At 41.3% G+C, this 22875-nt stretch overlaps 2 protein-coding genes across 2 annotated transcripts; one reads left to right on the plus strand and one right to left on the minus strand.

The window, feature by feature from the left end:
* Positions 1-2270: 2270 nt before the first annotated feature.
* Positions 2271-7500, plus strand: LOC119734093 (polyprenol reductase-like). Its single transcript, XM_038207462.1, has 5 exons — positions 2271-2575; positions 3737-3888; positions 5871-6062; positions 6201-6338; positions 6972-7500. Exons 1-5 carry the CDS (start codon positions 2376-2378, stop codon positions 7217-7219), a joined length of 930 nt encoding a protein of 309 aa, XP_038063390.1. The 5' UTR covers positions 2271-2375; the 3' UTR covers positions 7220-7500.
* A 5212-nt stretch (positions 7501-12712) lies between these two features.
* LOC119733805 (tumor suppressor candidate 3-like) lies at positions 12713-22781 on the minus strand. The gene is made up of 11 exons (XM_038207175.1): positions 22316-22781; positions 20021-20190; positions 19098-19215; positions 18388-18470; positions 17911-17968; positions 16983-17123; positions 15730-15819; positions 15325-15388; positions 14378-14452; positions 13689-13779; positions 12713-12954 (listed from the first exon to the last, which is right to left on the minus strand). Exons 1-11 carry the CDS (start codon positions 22436-22438, stop codon positions 12939-12941), a joined length of 1029 nt encoding a protein of 342 aa, XP_038063103.1. The 5' UTR covers positions 22439-22781; the 3' UTR covers positions 12713-12938.
* Positions 22782-22875: the final 94 nt, after the last annotated feature.

Below are 22875 nucleotides of genomic sequence, written 5' to 3' on the forward strand. Positions count from 1 at the left end.
TTCACAAAGTTTTGCTTTTATTTTTAGGACTCGAGTCTTATTAGCCCTGACTCGAGTCCAGTCGAGTCTCCTGGTGAGGGAGTCGAGTTGAGTGGAGTCATTGACGTACTCGAGTCATTGACTCGAGTCATTTGACTCCAGCCATTGACTCCAGCCATTGACTCCAGCCATTGACTCCAGCCATTGACTCCAGCCACTGACTCCAGCCATTGACTCGAGTCATTGACTCCAGCCATTGACTCGAGTCATTGACTCCAGCCATTGACTCTAGCCATTGACTCGAGTCATTGACTCCAGCCATTGACTCCATGCAGCCATTGACTCCAGTCATTGGCTCCGGCCATTGACTCCAGCCATTGACTCCGGCCATTGACTCCGGCCATTGACTCCGGCCATTGACTCAAGTCATTGGCTCCAGCCATTGACTCCAGCCAGTGACTCCAGCCAGTGACTCCAGCAATTGACTCCAGCCATTGACTCCAGCCATTGACTCCAGCCATTGACTCCAGCCATTGGCTCCAGTCATTGCTCCAGCCATTGACTCCAGCCATTGACTCCAGTCATTGACTCCAGCCATTGGCTCCAGCCATTGACTCCAGCCATTGACTCCAGCCATTGGCTCCAGCCATTGCTCCAGCCATTGGCTCCAGTCATTGACTCCAGTCATTGACTCCAGCCATTGACTCCAGCCATTGACTCCGGCCATTGGCTCCGGCCATTGACTCCGGCCATTGACTCCGGTCATTGGCTCCAGTCATTGACTCCAGCCATTGACTCCAGCCATTGACTCCAGTCATTGACTCCAGCCATTGACTCCAGCCATTGGCTCCAGTCATTGGCTCCAGCCATTGACTCCAGCCATTGACTCCAGCCATTGACTCCGGCCATTGGCTCCGGCCATTGACTCCGGCCATTGACTCCGGTCATTGGCTCCAGTCATTGGCTCCAGCCATTGACTCCAGCCATTGACTCCAGTCATTGACTCCAGCCATTGACTCCAGCCATTGACTCCAGCCATTGACTCCAGCCATTGACTCCAGTCATTGACTCCAGCCATTGACTCCAGCCATTGGCTCCAGTCATTGGCTCCAGCCATTGACTCCAGCCATTGACTCCAGCCATTGACTCCAGCCATTGGCTCCGGCCATTGACTCCGGCCATTGACTCCGGTCATTGACTCCGGTCATTGACTCCGGTCATTGACTCCAGTCATTGACTCCAGCCGTTGACTCCAGCCGTTGATTCCGGCCATTGGCTCCGGCCATTGGCTCCGGCCATTGGCTCCGGCCATTGACTCCGGCCATTGGCTCCGGCCATTGACTCCGGCCATTGACTCCGGCCATTGACTCCAGTCATTGACTCCAGTCGTTGACTCCAGCCGTTGACTCCGGCCATTGGCTCCGGTCATTGGCTCCGGTCATTGGCTCCGGCCATTGGCTCCGGCCATTGACTCCGGCCATTGACTCCGGCCATTGACTCCGGCCATTGACTCGAGTCATTGACTCCAGCCATTGACTCCAGTCATTGGCTCCAGTCATTGGCTCCAGCCATTGACTCCATGCAGCCATTGACTCCAGTCATTGGCTCCGGTCATTGGCTCCAGCCATTGGCTCCGGTCATTGGCTCCGGCCATTGACTCCGGCCATTGACTCCGGCCATTGACTCGAGTCATTGACTCCAGCCATTGACTCCAGCCATTGACTCGATTACAACTCTGGTTATCCAAGAGCTCTTCAAGTTGTAACTTGTCTAAGATAAGATTGCACCATTTAGTTATTGCAAACACGTGGTGAAGAGTTTTATGTACATGTAGATACCCATACTCTTTAGAGGCAAGAATTGATCATGCGCAAATTCTGTATTTTGTGAATATGGTGAATTGGGGAGGGAGGGATCGATAAAATGTATTCCTTTTATTTCTTGAGGGTCATCTACATGTGGAGACCCATTATACTACAAACTGCCGTGCAATCTGTTTGAACCAAAAAACGAAGCACCCAAATGAAACATTCGGGGGAGGAATAAAAACATCGACTATGCATTCTGACTGAGATCTTATTTTCAAATACATGACATGTGTAGACGACATAGAGCTGTATAATACAGCTCTATGGTAGACGATGTTAAGTTTTTATTTAGAACGTGTAGTTGATATTTGTACTGTTGTTGAATGCGCATCGCGTCGAGGCACTCACGTCAAAGTGACGTCAACAGAGGGCGCTATTGAAACTTCTTTTAAAGACTGGTCCCGCCGTACACTGATTAAATGCGGTTCATTGATCACATGGGTATACAGGGTACCAGGGATACGTGTGGCAGACGACGTTTGCGAGTAGCGATTCCCGTCAAAAATCTTATTACAAAACGACCGGAAAATGATACCGTTCAACGTTTTATCGTGTTACTGGATGTTTTGCATCGTAGTATTTTGTTCGATGTTTATAATCCAATATGTGCCTCAAATGCCCAGTTTCTTGTGGAACCTCATTTCTTACGGCAAAGTGAGAAACCTACAGAAGGCAACAGAACCGAGAAAGCCAAGTTCGCTGGATAAATGGCTCGACGTTCCTAAACAGTGAGTGGGCGTGTCCCAATTATTCTGTCCCCACTTTGCACTTATACAATCGACCTCAATAATATTGATTTTGCAAGTGTCTTGTCGGAAAGAATGTTGCATCCTGACGCCACTTTTTTTTCTTCATATTATCTCCAAAAAAAAGGCAGTCATTGCAAAAATGTTGAAAAGACATGAATCTGGGAGTGGGACTGAGAAACATTTCCAATTTTGTTTGGAAATATGCAACATTCTTTTTGTATTGTCTTGTCTTTGTTTATGTTTAGGCCGAGGGAATGAAAGTCATAGAATACCGTCCACCGCCCGCATGTGCCGAAAGGTACCGCCGAAATTTTTCATTATTTACAAAAAAAAATCATTATTTACCCAGAATATTAATCTGCCACAACAGTTTACTTCTCATTTTATCAGAATCCGCTCTACACAATTTTTCTAACGCAGAATAGTCGTATTCTGTGTACCACATTGGCGCGAAACCTAATCTGCCCGCGCGTACAGAGTACCGTGAACATGCGGTATATATACACAATACGTGCATACCATGTATAGCGCGTGGTTACCAGCACTAGCGCTGCATGATACCAATGACTGCCTGTTGCCGTTTTCCCAAACACTTTCTTAATGTCTACATAGTGACATCATGTACCTGATTCTGGTTAGTGCTTCAGAATAATGAATAATGAATAATAAAAAAAAACCTCATTGTTTTTCAAAATCAGCAGGACGGTATTCTATGACTTTCATTCCCTCGGCCTTATGTACTTTATGTAGTGATTATAATTTATGTTAATGGAAGCCAGACACTTTTCCATACAATGCCCGGACATGCCAGAGGCTAGAGGCTCATCATATTCATAAACAAAACAGTTACTAATTCTACATTTGTCATGTTTGTCATGTTTGTTTCTGAGGTTTTGTAGAGAAAGTCATAACCCCTGCCAATAACCTTAACTTCTATGGTGGTCTGTCACTGGGAATACATTGGGTAAAAATTGTTGGACACATGTTCGAAGAAAATTGTTCACAGCTTCCGTTGTACGCAATCACCAAAAGAACATCAGCATCCCTCACATTTTCCGATATTCCAGAACCTTTAATGAAATTTGAAAGACTTATAACACTCGGTTAACTTCCCCAGGAAATTTTGTTCTTGTCTTTCAGGTGGTTCACTCATTTCTATGCGGTGTCGGCAGTCTGCAACGGTTTCTTGTTTTTCAAATTGCTGCAAGTTCTGTTCTTCAATGGCCAGATGCCGGGATGGTACATGGACCAACTTCGATTCCTCACTGACTATCCATTGCAGATTCCTAATGGTAGGTATTGCTGGCCAGAGATCCTAAACTTCACGCAACGTTTTAGTGCGACAGTTTTTGAGCCTAATTATTCACCCCAAATCCCGAGTTGTTTGAATCTTGCTATGAAAGTTTCAAAATCATCTTCTGTGCAATAAACCAGTGGCACATTCTTTGCACTTTCACCTTGTGTTACACTGTACTGAAGATGTTCTGTTAAGGAGAATACACGAGAAAGTGTGGATTCGTAATTTAAGAATTCACGAGGCGCGAAGCGCCGAGTGAATTCGTAAATTAAGAATCCACACTTGCGAGTGTATTCTTCGACTTAAACCATTGCGTCAACAGAAGTATTGGAAAGAATGCTGCAACCTGACGCCACTTTTTGCTTCATATATCATCTCAATGAAGGTCATTCGTTGCAAAAATGATGATAAGACATGAATCTGGGACTGAGAAATGTTTCAAATTTTGTTAGGAAATACTTGAAATGACTCTCCATAGACTTCGTACACAAGCGTTGAAGTGGCGTCAGGTTGCAACATTTGTCCCTGGCATGTTTAGCATGTGTATCGCCACACCCGTACAACCAAGCCATTTTGTGTGTATAGGCTCCTTACGACAAAATGGATAATTCAGACGACGATTTCTTTCTGATTTAAAGTAGTTTTTGCAGTGACGGCGGCGAATGTGACAGTGAAGATGCATTGGTAATTTTCGGAAAACAAATTTTCACGCAGACGGTCCTATTCAGGCTCATTATGGGGAACAATAATTGTCCGACATGTTCAAAGTGTGGATTCGTAATTCCGAATCCACACTTTACGAAAGATTCTTCGTTCCGAATCCACACTTTGTGACCGGTGTAAGAGATTCGTAGATCCGAATCCACACTTTTAACAATAGTGTGACGTCATAGCAATGGTTTAAGTATTCAGATCAACTTGAAACTTGGCACACACAAAGACCACCTGGAAAAGGTGTGCATTGAAAAGTGACTTCAAGATGACATCATTATTATGTCTCACGTGGCATTAGCTTTTAAAGGTGCATTTTTGAGGGCACCACAAAAACTATATGCATGATATACAATGTAAAACATCATACAGCATCAATCCTGCAAAATACTCCGTTATTTCTTGAATGTGGTCCATGGAGGGTGACCACTGCCTCAATCCTGCAAAATCCTCCGGCAATCACTGTCAATATGTTGAGGCAGAGCCAGTGACATCCTGGAGCAGTGCAGAGGATTTCAAGTATAATATAGGCCTAAATTTATGCACAGCTTAGCATACAAAATGTAAACAACACAAGATCTGGCCTATTAAGACCTTGACACAGTGCATCCTCAGAAATCAGCCACACACTTTTGCCATAATAGCCTCAATCCTCCAAAATCCTCCATTTTGCAAAGAGGATTGTGGAGGATTTGGGAAGGTTAGGGTTAAGGAATGTGCTGTACTGGTACAATGTACCTTGATTAATTCTTCAAAGTCCTCCAAAACCATCTGGAGGGTGTTTTGAAGGATTTGGGAGCGTTAAGTTTATTTGCGGTATTGTGTAGACCAATGAATTTGAAAATGTATCTACATTTAAATACCCTGCCAAAAGCAACACAGTATATCAGGTGTAAAAGTCTGCGGGACCTTGCTGCATTGAGCCATCAACACCAGTGCACATAACGGCCAGTTCTGAGACTACGAGAGATAGTCCCATAGAACAATGCCACAGTTGTATCCTGCTGCATTCGGTGACCACAGACTCTGAGGCAGTTTGGCCTTGAGACTTTTGGCCTGATGGATCTTGCTACTTTGGGAAGCCTTCTCATTTGGAAAAGTGATGCAAGTTGCTGTGTTCAGCAGGGTTTCTTGTCAAAATACCCCTGAGGGTTAGGGTGAAGTACAGAAATGAAATTTAAAAAGACAGAAAGGAGGAGGAACAATTTTTTTTTTCCAAATATTTTTTTGTTTTACTCTTCATGACTGTGTTCTCTGTTTCAACAGCATCCCATCTGTCAGTGGTCATCACCATCGCCTTGCTGTTCATCCAAGGGACGAGGCGATTGTATGAGTGCCTGTTTGTCAGTTCGTACTCCAAGTCCACCATGCACGTCGCCCATTACATACTGGGCATCTTGCTGTACTCCTTGATTGGCATGACCATTTTTGCTGAAGGACCTGATCTCCAACAACCAGGTAATTAGGAAGCGATGTTCTAAAACATGGTCTTATTTATTTATTTATTTTATTTTTGGTTTGGAAGGTGTGAGAGGTCGGAAACTTTGGTTGAAAAAAAAAACATTAAACGTTATTTTGTATCTTTTGCCCTATCAGCTCCCTTTGATAATGTATGGCAGTTGGGAGAGCAGCTACAGTGGTTTAATGTGGTGGGAGTCGGCATGTTTTTCTGGGCGACTTATCACCACCATGTCGCCCACAAAATATTTGCAGGTCTACGCAAGGGAGACAAAGGTAGGGTAAATAAATGATGTTAATTGGGTGCAGGGGCTCAACCCAAAACACCTAGTGTTTCTGTTAGGATTATTCAATGGAAGCGTCGGGACACAGAGATTTTGGATAGCACTTGCCCCCCTCCCCCTCCCTCTCCCCCAGATGACCCAACTGCCCCTTTTGCGGACATTAATATGCCCCCTCGAGCATAAATGTGCCCCCTCGCGAAGAAAACAAAACTCGCCTTAACATTTCATAAAATCTTTCAGTAACAATTTCCCAAGAAAGTTCTGATATGAACGAGGGATATGACAACCAAGCCCCAAAACCCTTTACAATGCGCCCTGAAAATGGGAACAGTGAGCCCCCTATTTTGAAAGACGGTACGAGGGCCCCCCCTCCCCCCCCCCCCCACTTTGATTTTACGGAGGCCAAGTGTCCAGTGAGAAAAAAAGTTTCGACATTTCAGCACAGATGTGCGCCCCCCCCCCAAATATGCTGGATACGCTGCTGCACCGACGGAAAATGCCTTTTACTGAGCATGTGCCCCCTTTTGGGTGATGTGCCCCTTTTTGGGTGATGTCCCCCCCCCCAGTTTGAAAACCGTTCCGCCGCCGCTGATAGTGTGAATTTTTTTTCCTATGGCCCTTGCAGATCGCAGCCACAAGATCCCACGCGGTGACTGGTTTGAGCTAGTGTCTTGCCCCCACTACCTGGCCGAGATTCTCGTCTACGTCGCCATCGTGACTACCCTGGGTTTCGGGCACACCATGAGCTACCTCCTGTTCGGTTTCACCGCCTCCAATCAGCTCTTTGCCGGCTACTCGGTCCACCTCTGGTACCGAGACAACTTCCCCAACTACCCCAAAGGTAGAAAGGCGGTCATCCCGTGGCTCATTTGAAAACCTACTCCAGCACTTGTCAAACAGCACTTTGTAATAACACCAATCAAACTCATAAGAAGAATATTCAAGCCTGTTTTAAATTCAGCTCAGTGGATACATGTATTACCCTTTTTGAGAAATCAGTGCAAAACCATGCACAGGCTTTTTGATCACAAAACACACTTTTGTCCATAAATCAGTCAATTCGGGCAATTCACAATGCAGTGCGCCACCAAGAGTTTGCCATGGAGAGTCAATTTTTCAAGTTTACGGTCGACAAAACACGGCCCATTTGAATGAGTGTCAGTAGACAACTTTGCGGCATAATGTTCTGCCGCCTTACAAAAAAAACCATATTGATTAAAAGAAAAGGGCAAACAGTATACGCAAATCATGCGCTTACGAAACTACTGACCAGAAAAACTTAACAATTTCAAATGTCCCGCGCTGCAATTTGTCGACCATCTCCCACACTGCACTGGGAAAAATGAATTCTCCATGGCAAACTCTTGTGGCGCATTGCATTGTGAATTGCCGAAAGAATGATCGTTGAAAATTACATTTCTTGATTTTTTTCTAAAATGACAGCAAGCCAGACGGAATAATTTTTACGGGTTGTTTAGTGACCGTACAATCTTTAATCCTAAGTAAGCTTTTTTGACAATAATTTGGTAGATTACTGTTGAGACAAATGCAAATGATCCTGTAAGAGTTGTTAAAAATTCACACTTGTTTTTGTGTGTGACTTACAATCAGCTTTGTAGATTTGGACAATGCAAGCCAGTGCAATGAAATAAAGATTGATTTAGATTTCGACGAGAACATGAAGTCTTTAATTGTTTAATTAGTCTTTTTCACAATGCAAGTAATTTGTAGCATTGAAAGGAAATAAATTTTGTTTGGTTTTTGTTGGGTTGTTGGGGTGTTTGCTTGTTTGTTTATTTTTTGATTTGCAAAGCAAAATTTTACACTGAAATGTTAAGGTGATCATACCGTACGTTATATAGACGTAACTTTGCATTCTAATCCTAATCCTTGCACAAAGCACAAATAAATCATTAAATTGTAAAATAAATTTTAAATGACAGAATGTTTTACTTGAAATATATATTTGTATATGTTGTATCGTTTTGTGTTTGTTTTTTGTTTTTTTGATTGACAGCGTATCCTAAGTGGTTGATGGTACGTTATTGTATATAACTTTGCACTTTAATCAACGAACACTGTACAACTCATTGAATTGTAGCGTTTGGGTGGTGCAACCGTTGAAAACATACGTTCCACCATACCTTCACATCTGACAATACCATTGTTTTTATTTTAAATAAAAAGTAGGAATTGTTAACAAAAACATTTAGTGTTACAGGTTAAAAAAGAATGTGAATATTTCTGAAAATAGTGGTGAATGGAGGAGAAATAAAGAGTTTGGAAGATTTTCTTTCATTAATTTGAGACTTAGACGAGAAAAAGCTTTTCTTGTGCTGCATTCCCTTTTGCTCTGCTCGTTGTGACATCATCAGCAAATTTAACACACAGCTTGTCCGCCCTGATGTGTAAAACTCATTGCGTTTATTACTGCAGAGTCGGGAAAGTTTTCTTATTTCTTGTTTAAGCAGGGTTCGACCTTAACTTCTTTTTTTTCACTAGCCAGCCGAGCTATTTTTGTTTCATAAGTCTTGTTTTGACGTAGTGGTTAACCTTCTTAGCTCCCAAACGTTCGCAAATTCACCGAAATTCCCGACTGTGCATCAGGTGTCAGACTGACAGTTTTCTCTTGAGTTTATCACATTCAACCAAGTGCACAGTAGTAAGAAACAACAAACCAAACTCATTTGGGTTTTTTTAAAGGTAATTCTTTCTCATTGCTTTTATTTCTTCAAATATGGTACATGTACAATTGCACCCATTGCACAATTTCTCCTCTATTTTTCAGGTAGCAGCCCAAAATGAGAGGGGAAAAGCAGCTGGATCTCGAGGCTCAAAATATATGTTTCCAGATTCCAAACGATCACTATACTGTAGTCTTGGTTAAAACAGGATTTGAGAGATACATTTTTTCAATAAACGTTGGGCTTTTACACGGCCGCCGGTAGAGGGCGCTATCCGTGCCAGCAAACAGTCACAATTTGTTGGTTCAAGTGAATATGTTGATTCACCCTTAAAGGTACGAATTCCCAAGGACCGGTATGCATTAAGGCAGTTGGGGGAATAAAATTATTGATCAAATCCTGCCTCAAATCAAGACTACAGTCGACTCTCGTTAGTACAAACACTGTTAATACAAACACAAAGCCTTGGTCCCGACTGTGCATAGGTGTGCACAATGAATGGGACAGTAGCCCCACTTGTGTGGCATTGGTATTGCTGCGCTGTACGTTAGGCCACACGTCTGGTTTCCCAACCTACTGAGGAGTTTAGTTAAAACACTGGCGCATATTGGACATTAGAAAGATGTCTAAATTTCTCGAAAAATTTGAAGAAAAATTACCTAATCTACCCGGAGGGCAAAAGATGAGACATCATAGAATACAACCGTATGCAGTGGTATGTGAAAAAAAGGCCCAAAAAAGGTGCGCCAGGCTTTGGACTAAACTCCTCAGTAGGTTGGAAAACCAGGCGTGTGGCCGAACGTACAGCGCAGCAAAACGGAGGCCACACAAGTGGGGCTAATAATGGGACTGATGCTCTTCTTAATACAGTCGAATCCAGTTAGTACAAACTCTGTTAATACAAAATTCTGGTCATAACAAACAAAGCCTTAGTCCCGACTGTACATGTATGTGCACAATGAATGGGACTGATGTTCCTCTTAATACAAAATTCTGATATAACAAACAATTTGGCTAGGTCCGAACGAGTTTGTATTAACGAGACTCGACTGTACAAAATTCTGATATAACAAACGTTTATGGCTAGGTACGGCCGAGTTTGTACTAACAAGAGTCGACTGTATATATTCTACTGTTTGACTCGTACTTCTCATGGGAGACTTTTCGAGGCGCCTGGTAGCCGCTTGCCACACCGGTCCTTTTCAATTGTTTGCGTCATGTTTTATGTGCCCATGTTCAAAATAATGCAAACAATAGAAAATGACTGGTGTGAAATGTTTTATGTGCGAATGTTCAAAATAATGCAACCAATAGAAAAAGACCGGTGTGTTTGCTGCCACCAACATCTCAAAAGTCTCCCATTTGTGTCTACAAATTCAACCTCTTCCTCGGAGCTACTAATCTCATAATTTAACGATGTAATAAGGTAAAATACATGTTGCACAAATTTCATCGTGCCAGGTATCCCCAAACACTATTTTCAGAACAGTTGTTTTCAAGCACTTTTATGACAAGAATAGCGAAAATAATTAAGTGCACCACGATTAATTTATTACCGTACCAAAGTATCAAGAAGAAAAAAAAGACATGTATTAAAGTCTCAAATTTGTTTATTATTAGCAATTATACAACACCTGATGGTAAATTCCCGTCATCTGATAGGTGGGTCGTTGATCACATGTTATTGAATTATTCGTCCAAACCCACGGACCGACTGCACCGCAAAAGTAGAACTTCCGTTCCACGGTAAATGGAAGTTCCACTGCACGGTCACGACTGGTGGCTCTGACCAATCAGATGACAAGGATTTATTCAAAACAAATAAAGAATGTTTTATCATTCGTGCAATGGAAAGAATAATTTCATTCGGTGACGGATGGAAGGTTCAATTCCATGACTTGGCGACTTTCCATCTGTCACCTCATGAAATTACTCTTACCATTGCACTCATTAACATTCATATAATAATCCAAACTTTTTCCTACACCACTAATGAAACCCTTCAAAACCCTCCAGTATGCTGAAAACGAATGTGTACTTTTTAACCTTGAAGTAGCAAAAAAAAGTGGCTCTGTTGTACCGTCCTAGTGGATTTTGTAGGACGCAGGACAGTTGAAGGTTTAAATGGAAAAACTGTTGCAACCTGACGCCACTTTTTTTCTTCATATATCATCTCAATGAAGGTCAGTTGCAAAAATGACGATAAGACATGAATCTGGGACTGAGAAACATTTCCATTTTTGTTAGGAAATACTTCTTATGGAAATTTTCTTGACTCTCCATAGACTTTGTACACAACCGCTGAAGTGGCGTCAGGTAAAAACATTTTTTTCCGTTTATATTACACAAATATAACACCTTTTGAGAATGGATAGTCGATAACCATGCTATATTTGTTTTACTATACCTCATAATATCGCGCTACCCCCATGCGATAGTTCCACGATTGCTCAGTGTTAAGCGCCATATGTGTAGTAGTCCACCGACTGCGCATGCATATTTACCTAGTGCGTGTATCATCGGGTGTGCTTATAGCAAAACTAGCGGCTGACGTGACTGTGAATGGACCAGTGAGAATTCAGTTCTCACTCATGAATATGTATGAGGTGTAGTAATACAGGCTCTGCATCTGTTTTCCAGGTTGAAGTAATTAAAGCATGCGCCATAAAACAACACAAATGTGTCCCTGGTATACTACAGAAACGGCCAGGACTCTTATTAAATATTCGGGATAACTTTGCGAACAATTTTATCCGCAATAGGAGCACTGTATTTTGAACACTTTTCCCGCGATCTTCCCACACTAAAGTTATTAGCATTGTTTACGCACGGATAACTTCACTGCAGGAAGATTCTGGGCAAGTTGTCCAGAATGCTGCAACTAACACCCGATACAAACGCCCCTACTGCGGACAATCTTGTCTTTAACTTATCTTGATTATTTCATGAGACGGCTCGTTAACTTGAGCCATGCATATGAAAGACACTGAAACTACAAAGACACTAGTGATTTTCAACCGTAATACCCACTAATCCCTGAACCTAGGCTTCAAATGTCTAAAAAAAAAATAGTCCAAATGCCATGTCTTTACTAAAACAAAAAAGTGAAGGAATTTAAATTGTTCCAACATTTGTACCAAGTACTGCAAAATTTGAAATGGAATAAACTATTACATACACTGACATTAGGCACAATATAAAACAAAAAAACAAATTCATTGAGTCTATGCTCCTTGATTCCTCTAAGCACTTTTAACCAATTTCATTGAGCTGTTACAGTTACATTCCCGTGCTCTTCAACAAATCTTTTTTTTCTGTTAATAAATTTTGAACTTGTATGTTTTATTCTGACCAAAAAAACTCCTTTTCCCCCCTTTTGTTTAGACACTGCAAACCTCTTGGGAAAAAAGCTCTTGTTTTGGGGACAAACAGATCCGCTTTGCGAGCAGACTGGCTCCCAATCCGCACATTATCGATACTGATTGTGGGGCGGGAACCAGCCTACCCTGTGAGAACAAGAATTATTGTCTGGCACCCAATAATTCGAAATTGTAAAGTAATAATTCAAATTATTCAATAACAAAACATTAGCCACATTTTTTTTCGGTCGATGTCTCATTCGAAAGTGAATAACTATTGTATTGCTAGAAAAATAGCAATTTGGAAAAGGAGTCTACTTTTGGGGATGAAACATGAAAACAGCACGGGTAATGCATCTTTAAGCACAGAAATTTGCTAAGCACGGAAAGTATGCGCTAAGCAAAAACGGTTTACCAGCCAAAATCACTAGTAATGTCTACTGCTTGTGACCGGTTCCTGGCTTATTTTTGCTAAGCGCATAAATCTGCTTAGCATCTCATGTAATTGAGTCCTGTACTAAATTGTTGTGAAGAGCTTGCCACCTCCATCTACTTGATCAAGAAGCTGTGTGGAGAAACAATGGAATACAGTCAGCTATCAAAATTATACCAACTTGAGTAAAACGTCTTTGTTAAAAATGGTGCAACACTGTATTCTATGTGCTTGCATGCTGTTGATGTTGATGTTCATCGTTCAACCACTGCTGTTAACCATTTTGCCACATGCAAGTTGTTTTATCATCACTGCACAATAACACTAACATAGGTCAAATGTCTGCAATTTTTAATACAGGCAGGTATCCCAATCCAATAAAATAACAGTGAAATTTTAAAGAGAAAACAAGGTCTAGCTCTGTGAATTTCACATCAGTGAAAGCAGCAAAACAAGAGCTTTCTGATAGTATGTAACCTAGGTGGCGTCATATGTTGTAAATCTTGGACATTTTGGAAAAAAATCTGGCACTTGTAAAGCATTGTATTACATTGTACATGTACTTATTTCCGGCAGAATCCATCAACAAACCAAATTCACTCTCAAAATAATCTCTCATGCGCATCTAACCATTGTATGCATTGAAAAAGGCCCAACCCTTTCCATGAGAACTGCTACACACAAACAAATTTTCTTTAGTGGTTTGCGGCCAATTTTCCTCGGTTTTCAAATAATACTCGGCAAATGGCAACAAACACACAAATCCTAATAATGAGCAAGAAACATTTGGCATGTTTGGTATCAGTTTTACTATTTATATTTAAAAAAAAAATCATTTTTGCTGAGACTTTTCCCCAGATGCTTACCTGTATGGGTAGCCCTTGTACTTGGCCCTGAATACCGACAACAGTAGACTGAAGAAGAACACCACCATAACCAGACCGATGACCGTCACGACTAGGAAATAACCAGAGAAAACGAGGTAAGGTCATTTTCATAAGTTAATAGTAGCGCTTTATATCAATGTTATCCAACGTTTTAACAGTTAATAAGCCTGTTAATTGGCCCATGCCATTAGTATTCTGCAGCGTTTGAGATCAACGCAAACTGGTCTCTACCCTCGCAGGTACACACATACTTGTTCCGTAGTTGTGTGGACCACACACGAGTTGTCCCATGGTACTATGGGAATCGAAGACGCTGTGGGGGCAGCAGAAAGTCCTCATAACTCGGTCCTAATTTGCCTAACAATAAAGAACTTCCCCCATAACGCAGTGACGGCCAACCCATTAACATGTATAATCCTGGGTGGAGGAAGGCCGTTGCAGTAAAGTATCTTGCCTAAAAACACAAGCATCATGACCCATGTCCGGGTTTGGACCCATGCACCAATACATGCGAGTCAGACTCTGTAATTTGAAAAACAATTTGAAGAAAAAATATTGCTTTTGGTCTATTATATGGGTTTCTATTTTTTACTTTGAATCTGGCCTCTAATTCTGTTTTACAAGGGACATTTTTTTTGGTGTGTTTATGCCAAGAAAATCTAGATTACCTCTCCGTTTTCTGATGTCGCCCTCCGTGATGGCGTTCTTGTTTAACAAAATCACACCAACAGTCACAGCGGCATCTGGAAGTAGTTGTTAAGGATATATTGCAGAAAATATAGGTGATTGCACAAAAAAATTGTGCAATGCAAACGAATTATGGATGCTTACAGTGACATACACAGATGCCCCATCCCAATTGACTATGGGATTCATACACAGCATTTTCCCCGAAATATAGTGCATTTTACTTCAAAGAAGCAAAGTTATCAGTAAGACTTCACTCTACACTTTAAAGTTATAGTCCATCATTTGTAATTTGTGCATTTTGTTCATTTGAAGCAACAAAAGTGTCCAAAATCTAATGAAGGATACTGAACAACTAACCTGATGAAGTTTCAGTTCAGCTTCAGCTGTACATTCCAAGAAAAACAGCATTCTAGGATCTCAATTTCAAATCAAAAGTTGCTGAATCATGTTTTGAATTGTTTTGAATTGCAGCTATACGCGATGTTGCGCACTGATCCGACAAATTATAGCAACCGTGCGCGCCTGTGCGTCATGCCAATGCTTGCGCGCGCTGTGCCGAATAACAAAACGAACTACTGTACTAATTTAAATTTTCCTACGGTGCGTCTTAACGTTGGAAAGGCCTTCTTTTGTTGATTACTTCAAAATGATAGCTTGCCAGAAAGATTAATTTCACAGGGGGTTTAGTCCACTTACTATCTATCAACCAAGTATGTTTTTCAACAATAATACGCCAGTTACTTTTTCGGATGGCTGCAAATGATGGACTATAGCTTTAAGGCGTGGTACTTTCACACAAAGTCTTTTACTTTGAGTCATATGACAATAGAAATGCATTCACAAAGTTCTGTGATACAATGCAGTTTTAGGAACAAAGATATTGATCAAGACTTTTTTTTTTAGAAAAAGTAGTCGTGAAGGATACGCAGCAAGATGACGATGTGAGTCTCGGCCACAAACTGACCCTGACTGCTACCATGAATGTAGCTCTGCAAGGAAAAAGAGCAAAAAAAAATTAAATAAATACAATACAATAAAAAGAAATAAAGACAAATTTACGGTAATTAAGTGCTGATTACTCAAGCAATACACATGAATGAATCACTCACAACTGTATTACGCTCGGGAAATGGCATCGAAATTAACCTAGCATGGCTGAAAACCCCGAAGATATTTCATTGTTCTATTTTACGCCATCCAACATGTTATGATAATTCTCAAGAAATCTTTGGATCCTTCTCTTTGTTTTGATGGATTGGAGAACTTCCCGGTTCAACAAAATATCAAAGAACTTGACATGTCAAGAAGTTCAAATCTGCAGGCTACCTACCACTTGGCCTGTCTGGGGGTTCCTGTGGGCGTACGGTGGGCCTCGGATGTGATTCCACATCTGACCAGACGTCATGGCAAACACAATGCACTGTAAGAGAAAACCATCAAGACACAGAACGAACACAAACTTAGCAAGCGATTCTGGTAAAACATACCCTGCAATCCCCTCACACCATGTAGATAACAAAACCCTGATCACTGACTTCTAATCAGAACCTAAATCTTGCCTGTAATATTTTAAATGTAATTGTGAGTTTTCGGAAAAGTCACTGACTGTGGTACCCACTGGTTTGCTTTGAACCAGCCAGACGAATCCGACAAGCATGCGGTCAAGACGTCTTAACTCAGGGTTCCCACAGAAATCTGAAAACCAAATTCCAGGACTTTTTCCAGAACTAAAATATGACAATTTCCATGACATCTAACGCCATTTTGCAGAGAAAAGTTGTTTGGTATTATGATACTGATGAACCGCTGATGTTGGGCCACCATTTGCTAGCTTTTGAAAATAAGTTTTCATTAATAATGGCCTCCCCTTACAGCCATCCTTAAAGCAGCCCATCAAAAATTACCCTTACATGATCTTGATTTCCATGACTTTTATTTTGTCCAATTGTCCAATTTTCCATGACTTTTCCATGACTTTGATTTTGTCCAATTTTCCATGACTTTTCCATGACTTTGATTTTGTCCAATTTTCCATGACTTTGATTTTGTCCAATTTTCCATGACTTTGATTTTGTCCAATTTTCCATGACTTTTCCATGACTTTGATTTTGTCCAATTTTCCATGACTTTTCCATGACCTTGATTTTTGTCCAATTTTCCATGACTTTTCCATGACTTTTATTTTGTCCAATTTTCCATGACTTTTCCATGACTTTTATTTTGTCTAATTTTCCATGACTTTTCCATGACTTTTATTTTGTCCAATTTCCCATGACTTTTCCATGACTTTTATTTTGTCTAATTTTCCATGACTTTTCAATGACTTTTATTTTGTCCAATTTTCCATGACTTTTCCACGACTTTCCAGGACAACCATTTTTCAAAGACTTTCCATGATTTTTCCATGACCGTGGTAAGCAGCAGGTCTTGGGTTCGAGTCCCACCCATGCAAGCTTGCAAGATTTGTTTCTGGATTACACTGAAAATATGGTGCCACTGAAATTATGTCAGTAATAGGCGAACCTGATTTTAAATTTGTAATGATTGAACTCACAATTCTGCATATGTACAATGAATACTTACCAGAGACACTACTCCCCATATGGTCTTGTTGTACAGGAACTCCAGGTTGTTGCGTCGGAAGTAGAGAAAGCCGGCGACCATGCTGAGCAGGATACCGAGCGCAATGGTGCCCGAGTAGTTGGGAGGCCGGAAAATGCGGATCTGTGGCGAAAAACAAAGTCTCGATAGTGTTGGTAACATTTCAAATTTGTTTTCTTTTATTAGGTAATTTTTATGTGACCACCTTTGTATAAATTTTGTTTCAAAGTTTTTTCGGTGACTACGTAAAACTTTTGCCTGATTATCACCCTGCGGAATTTCCCAAATTTCATGACGAATATTCTCACTTTAACGAGGTTGCTGGCAAGTCAAGATGTAGTGTAGCGCAGCTAATTGTCTGAAGATGTGTGTAAATATTCACACTGCATAAACAGTGAAAAGCCACACAGTCGTGAATTTCTATACGCCCGGGGACAATGCTTTGTTTCCCTTTGTCCATGTAATACAACACTCTCCCATAGAGTAAGCACATAACCGTACGATCGAGGACCGTTTTCAACAAAAGACCCAACGTTCGAGGACTGAAAGGATCTTTTGTTTCTCCCTTTGTGTGTCTGTCCTCTATCGTAAAGCCATACAAATACACCACAGCTAGTCAGTCAATCGCAAATAACTCTGACACATGGCACAAGACGCACGGACACCAAAGTGGCCAAAACCTGTCCCTTCTGGGTCACTGTTAAATTCCCTGAGTTTTCCCTGATTTTGTTCAGGTGTTTTCGCCAAATCACCTGATTTTTCCTGACAGGAAAAATGGAAATTCATTTTCAAGGTTTCCCTGAAAATGAAGCTTCTTTTTGGTAATCAAAATAATGCTTTAATTTTCTGAAACTGTTTTAAAACTGTTGTTTCGTTTAGAATCCCAGATTAATTGGTGTTAAACACTTACGTGGACGTCAGTGCGTTCCCCAACCCATTTAGCCATCTGCTCACTTTGAAATCCAACTCTGAAAGAAAAGAAAAAGAAAATAGAAAAAGGTCCATTTACTCCCAAACATCTGCAGTATCTTAAAGGGTCTATGACATGACAATTTTACATTGGAACATATTTTGTGCGCATATTTCTCTGAAATGTATGAAAACAATGAGGCATGTCTTTTTGGTTAAGAGTTTTATAAAGTGCACTTTTTAAAACAATATTGTCTCATGCTTTTCATGACAACAGAGGGCGCTATTTCTGTGATGTCGCTTTAGGCACCCGCTCATCAGTTTAGGTGTTTTCTGTTCACATTTTGGTGAAAAGAATTATTCCTCGTAATTTCTATCGTTAATTTACCCTCAGGAACTGTCTGATCTATTTCTGCTTGACCATAAAATCTTAAGATATTGAATGCAAATGGGTTGATTTTCTACATGTCTGTCTCACCTTTGAATGTCAAACGTATCGCCCTTCTTTGCTTTGCCCTTAGGTGGAAAGTGGAGGATGCTTGGCGCCGAGGTTGTCTTCAGCTGTAGACATACAACAATAAAATGAAAGAATCTGTGTCCAAGTTGCCAATCAACGCTGAAATACCAAAATATTGAAGGACAGTTTATATACACACACCCTGTTGTACTCTTTGAAGATTTGCCATGAGCCTGGTAACCGGTGTGCACACTACCAAAGTTTCAAGTTACTTTCCTTGATAAATACTGTTTTCTTGATAAATAATCATGGAAAGATGACTCAGATAAAAGATGTTTATATTTTTATAGTTTTAATACATCCTTCCCTGAATTTGTATCTCCAAAAAGACATATTAGTGATATTCATGGGTTTCTCTGAAATGATGTGATATCTCTAAAGTACAGAAGCTTAAATTGACCTTCATTGATTCCTTGATAAATTATCACAGAAAAGTGGGATACCAACATCACTTTAAGCCTCCGTACAAAAGACGTCTTTCTTTGATTTGGAATCTTTGAAAGTCATCTCAGCTGCACTTTTCGTGATAATAAATCACAGCAATGCAGAATCCCAGATGGTCACTTTAAGCTTCCATAGCACACACACTGCTTCCTTCATAAACTGACTCTCACAATTGTAAGCCATACACCGTTCTTTTACAGGGTTCAGACCTATGGAAGGATTCTCACCATTTTGAAGACGTCCTGCCCCTCGTCGTAGTCCACACTCGCAAAGAACAACTTGTTGGAGTAGGACTGGGAGTAGCGCCAGGAGTTGGCCACAATCTGAAACTCGTCACTCACTTGCCTGAAATATTTAAAAAACCATCTAAATAAAGGAAAAAGCTGATCAAAATTTGCATTAAGTTTACGCAGTGGATATTGTGCCGTCATCGGCATTATATTTCCTACCGCTAATTAACCCTAACTCCCTAGGCATTTTTGCTAGGATGTAACCTCATCCTGCAAAAGTCCATGTGAAAATAGCAGACAACCTCAATCCTGCAAAATACTCCGTTATTTCTTGAATGTGGTCCTTGGAGGGGTGACCACTGCCTCAATCCTGCAAAATCCTCCAGCAATCACTGTAAATATGTTGAGGCAGAGCCAGTGACATCCTGGAGCAGTGCGGAGGATTTCAAGTATAATCTAGGCCTAAATTTATGCGCGGCTGAGCATAAACAACACAAGGTCCGGCCCAAGACCTTGACACAGTGCATCCTCCAAGATCAGCAACACACTTTTGCCGTGTAGCCTCAATCCTGCCAAATCCTCCAATTTGCAAAGAGGATTTGAGAAGGTTAGGGTTAATGTCTCATTTTAATTATTTAATCATTTTATTTTTTTCTTAACAAGTAACTTTAAGATGGTATTAAAAAATCACTTTTGAAATAGATGGTCAGAAATATATGGAGGCAATAAAGTTTTCCTCGGATTGGCTGATTTTCTCCTTTTTTCACTATTCTTGTATGCCACTGAAAACTGAAAAACACTGCAGGAAGTCTTGCAAAGCTTGAAATTTTCTCTTTTGCTGTGACTTGCATGCCTGACATAAACAGGAACAAAAAACCGGATAATATTCCAGAGCCGCGGCAACTTTGCCCCAGACTTACCGACACACGGTGCACTTGCGCTGGGGTTGCATTGCAGTCAGCATGATGACCATGGAGTAGTTGCGCGGCGTGGACTTCACGTACTGTCGGAACTTGTCGCCGTTCATGCGGATGATGACGCGCTTGGTGCTCCAGTCCATCAGCTGTTTGACCCTCTCACCCAAAGCCTCCTGCGGTAACGAGAAAGTATGATAACTTTACGGTTAAACGTAACGTACATAAGATCATTTGCTACTTGTGCATTTTTTTTCATTTGAAGCAACAAAATTGCTTAAAATCTTAAGTAGGGGACATATTAACAACTAACTTGTGAAAGGTTTAGCTCATACATTTTGAGACATCAGGAATTTTACAAAACGTGTTGGGCTGATATGCTAAGAACCACTTCGGCCGCCTTCACGCTACATTTCCATGGGTTTCCAAATTTATTGTGACAGCACTGAGCAGGATGTAACGGGAGGCCAAGTGGGCAGTTGGGATTACTTTTGGCATTATTTATATGTATGTTTAAGTTGAAATTGTAACATTAAATGATTATTAAGAAACGATGTCCCCTTTTTAAAAATCTTGGGGGGTTTTGGGGGTCAGATTTTTCAGTGGTTATATTCCCAAGTCATCATCATAAGTATCGCGATACACATTTTTTTATTGTGAGTATCAAAGCATCAGCCCTATTTGAGGCAATATTACCATATGCGAAGTTCACTAATTTTCCTCTGTATTGACTAACAACCCGCGCCCCCAGATAGCAATTTCATGTCATCAAAGTCAATTTGAGCAGTGAGAAAATACAAGCATTTTCTTAGAAAACACTTAGAATTTTTCAGTCCAATCTCATAGGGTTTGTACACAGGGTGTTGAGTGAACTTCGTATATGGAAATCTTTCCCTATTTGACAATATGTACATGTGCAAAATATATTGCAAATGTATACAATAAAAAATGGCAGTGTATATTTTGCCGGAGACGGCAAACCTTTAGTAAACGTTAGTTTGCCGGAGGGGCAATAGGGGTCAGACAAGTCGACCGTTGAGACAACTCGACTCGGGACAACTCGACCGTTGAGACAACTCGACCGTTGAGACAACTCGACCGTTGAGACAACTCGACCGTATGTGCGATAAATGGAAAGACAAGTCGACCGTTGAGACAAGTCGCCTCGCATGTTTTGGGCCTAGTTTCGGGGATAGTACCGGGGATTTTGACAGCGGCTGATCGCAGTTTGGGAGTGATGACACATGAGGTTTTTTTAGTTGCATATAACAGAGCCAATATAGCGCAGTGTGATTGTCCGTGCACATCGTTCGTTTTTTTCAAGGCCACGTGCGCGCATCCCCGGTCAACGTGGCCGTACCGTGCACGGTGGCATCGTTTGTGCCGGGCCTGTGCGCCCATTTGCCGCGCCGGTCGACGTGCCCGCGTGCCGGGCCCGGCTCGGTCCTCGCAGCCGGGCGGGGCGCACCGGCCCGACGCGAGGCCCTCTGTACATCGAGTATGCCCGCGCCGCACCTGGGATCGGTCTTGCCACAGATTTGTGCAACTTTTTCTGCTCCACGTGTATTCATTTCCATTAAGTCGAGCAGTCTCAACGGTCGAGTTGTCCCGAGTCGAGTTGTCTCAACGGTCGACCTGTCTCAACGGTCGAGTTGTCTCAACGGTCGACTTGTCTGACATTCTTGCCAGATATGCACTGAACATGCGCAGTTACTGTTTTTTTGTACTTAAACATTTTCCGGTGACAAGTTTTAGTCTGGCTCCATGCCAAAATTATCGTTGTTACCTCGTATTCACAAGATGGGATTCAGACCATTTTATAATTTCGGACTTTATTTCCCTTTTAAAAAAAATCCTCCAGAGCCACAAATCTGAAAAAGAAAATGTAATAGGCCTACTCTGCAAAAAATGTTTGAGACATGTTAAAATAATAAAAGAAGAATATTCTTATTTATTTGGGGATGAGAAAAAAACCCTTAAAAATGTGGTGCGGTCGGAATCGAATGTGAGTCATCCCGCTTACTAAAGCCTTTGCTTAACCATTACACCAAACGTGCTACACAACTTTTGGTGGGAATTTAATACATCTTATAATTCAGCCCTATTTTAAAGAGTACAGCGCCCTCTGTTGATATGGATTGCCGCCGGCAAACCTTTAGTAATCGTTAGTTTGCCGTCATTACCTCCGGCAAAATATCCACTTAGCCCACTATCTTTATTTTACACACATTTTGACTTTTGGTTCGTCTATAAAATACAACGCAAAAGAGGTTAAAATAAATGCAAAGATTGGCTACTTACATCCTTCTTTTTACCTAATGCTGCAGGTGACAAAATCACCAAAATCAGGAAAATACATCCAGAAATTTGCATGATTTTCCAGAGCGGAAATTTTGTGCAGCCCTCCATGTTTTTCAGTCGCATTGAAGGACCGGTCCGAAGCCGTGTTTAACGTCCACTCTGATTGGCAGTACGCGGAGCGCTGCCCACGAAATGTCCAATAAGCAATCGTTTTGTTTGGCCTTTGGGAGAAATAGGCAGGGATCGTCTACTTGTGCTAGTGTCGGTAGCTGAGTGGCTAGCTAGCAGAAGTCAGGGATCTTCTTCAATCTTCGGATTCGAAAATTAAAACAAAACACCATCTATTGTTATTAATGGTTTATTTTATTAAAGTTTCAGGGCCAAAAGGCCAAATTGCAGTTTAGGTTACAATCAGTACTTAAAAATCGTTTCATCGGCACGCAACCGTAAACTCCCCCCCCCCGTTTCCCGAAATCTAGATCCACCCCTGAAGAAGTGAAAGCCGAATGGCGCGGCATGGTGCTTGGTGTGCGCGCCCTCACGCGATCAAAACAGATTTT

The sequence above is a fragment of the Patiria miniata genome, unplaced genomic scaffold, assembly GCF_015706575.1.
Source record: "Patiria miniata isolate m_02_andy unplaced genomic scaffold, ASM1570657v1 HiC_scaffold_26, whole genome shotgun sequence".
In the NCBI taxonomy this organism is placed as follows: Eukaryota; Metazoa; Echinodermata; class Asteroidea; order Valvatida; family Asterinidae; genus Patiria; species Patiria miniata.

Excerpts from the sequence above, each read along its gene's own strand:
- LOC119734093 (XM_038207462.1), top strand. The coding sequence starts at position 2,376 with ATGATACCGTTCAACGTTTTATCGTGTTACTGGATGTTTTGCATCGTA. Across the intron at positions 2,576-3,736 it reads TGGCTCGACGTTCCTAAACA|GTGGTTCACTCATTTCTATG; the intron begins GTGAGTGGGCGT and ends CTTGTCTTTCAG. Across the intron at positions 6,339-6,971 it reads TCTACGCAAGGGAGACAAAG|ATCGCAGCCACAAGATCCCA; the intron begins GTAGGGTAAATA and ends TGGCCCTTGCAG.
- LOC119733805 (XM_038207175.1), bottom strand. The coding sequence starts at position 22,438 with ATGCGACTGAAAAACATGGAGGGCTGCACAAAATTTCCGCTCTGGAAA. Across the intron at positions 20,191-22,315 it reads CATTAGGTAAAAAGAAGGAT|GAGGCTTTGGGTGAGAGGGT; the intron begins GTAAGTAGCCAA and ends TCGTTACCGCAG. Across the intron at positions 18,471-19,097 it reads GGCAGGACGTCTTCAAAATG|CTGAAGACAACCTCGGCGCC; the intron begins GTGAGAATCCTT and ends GTATGTCTACAG.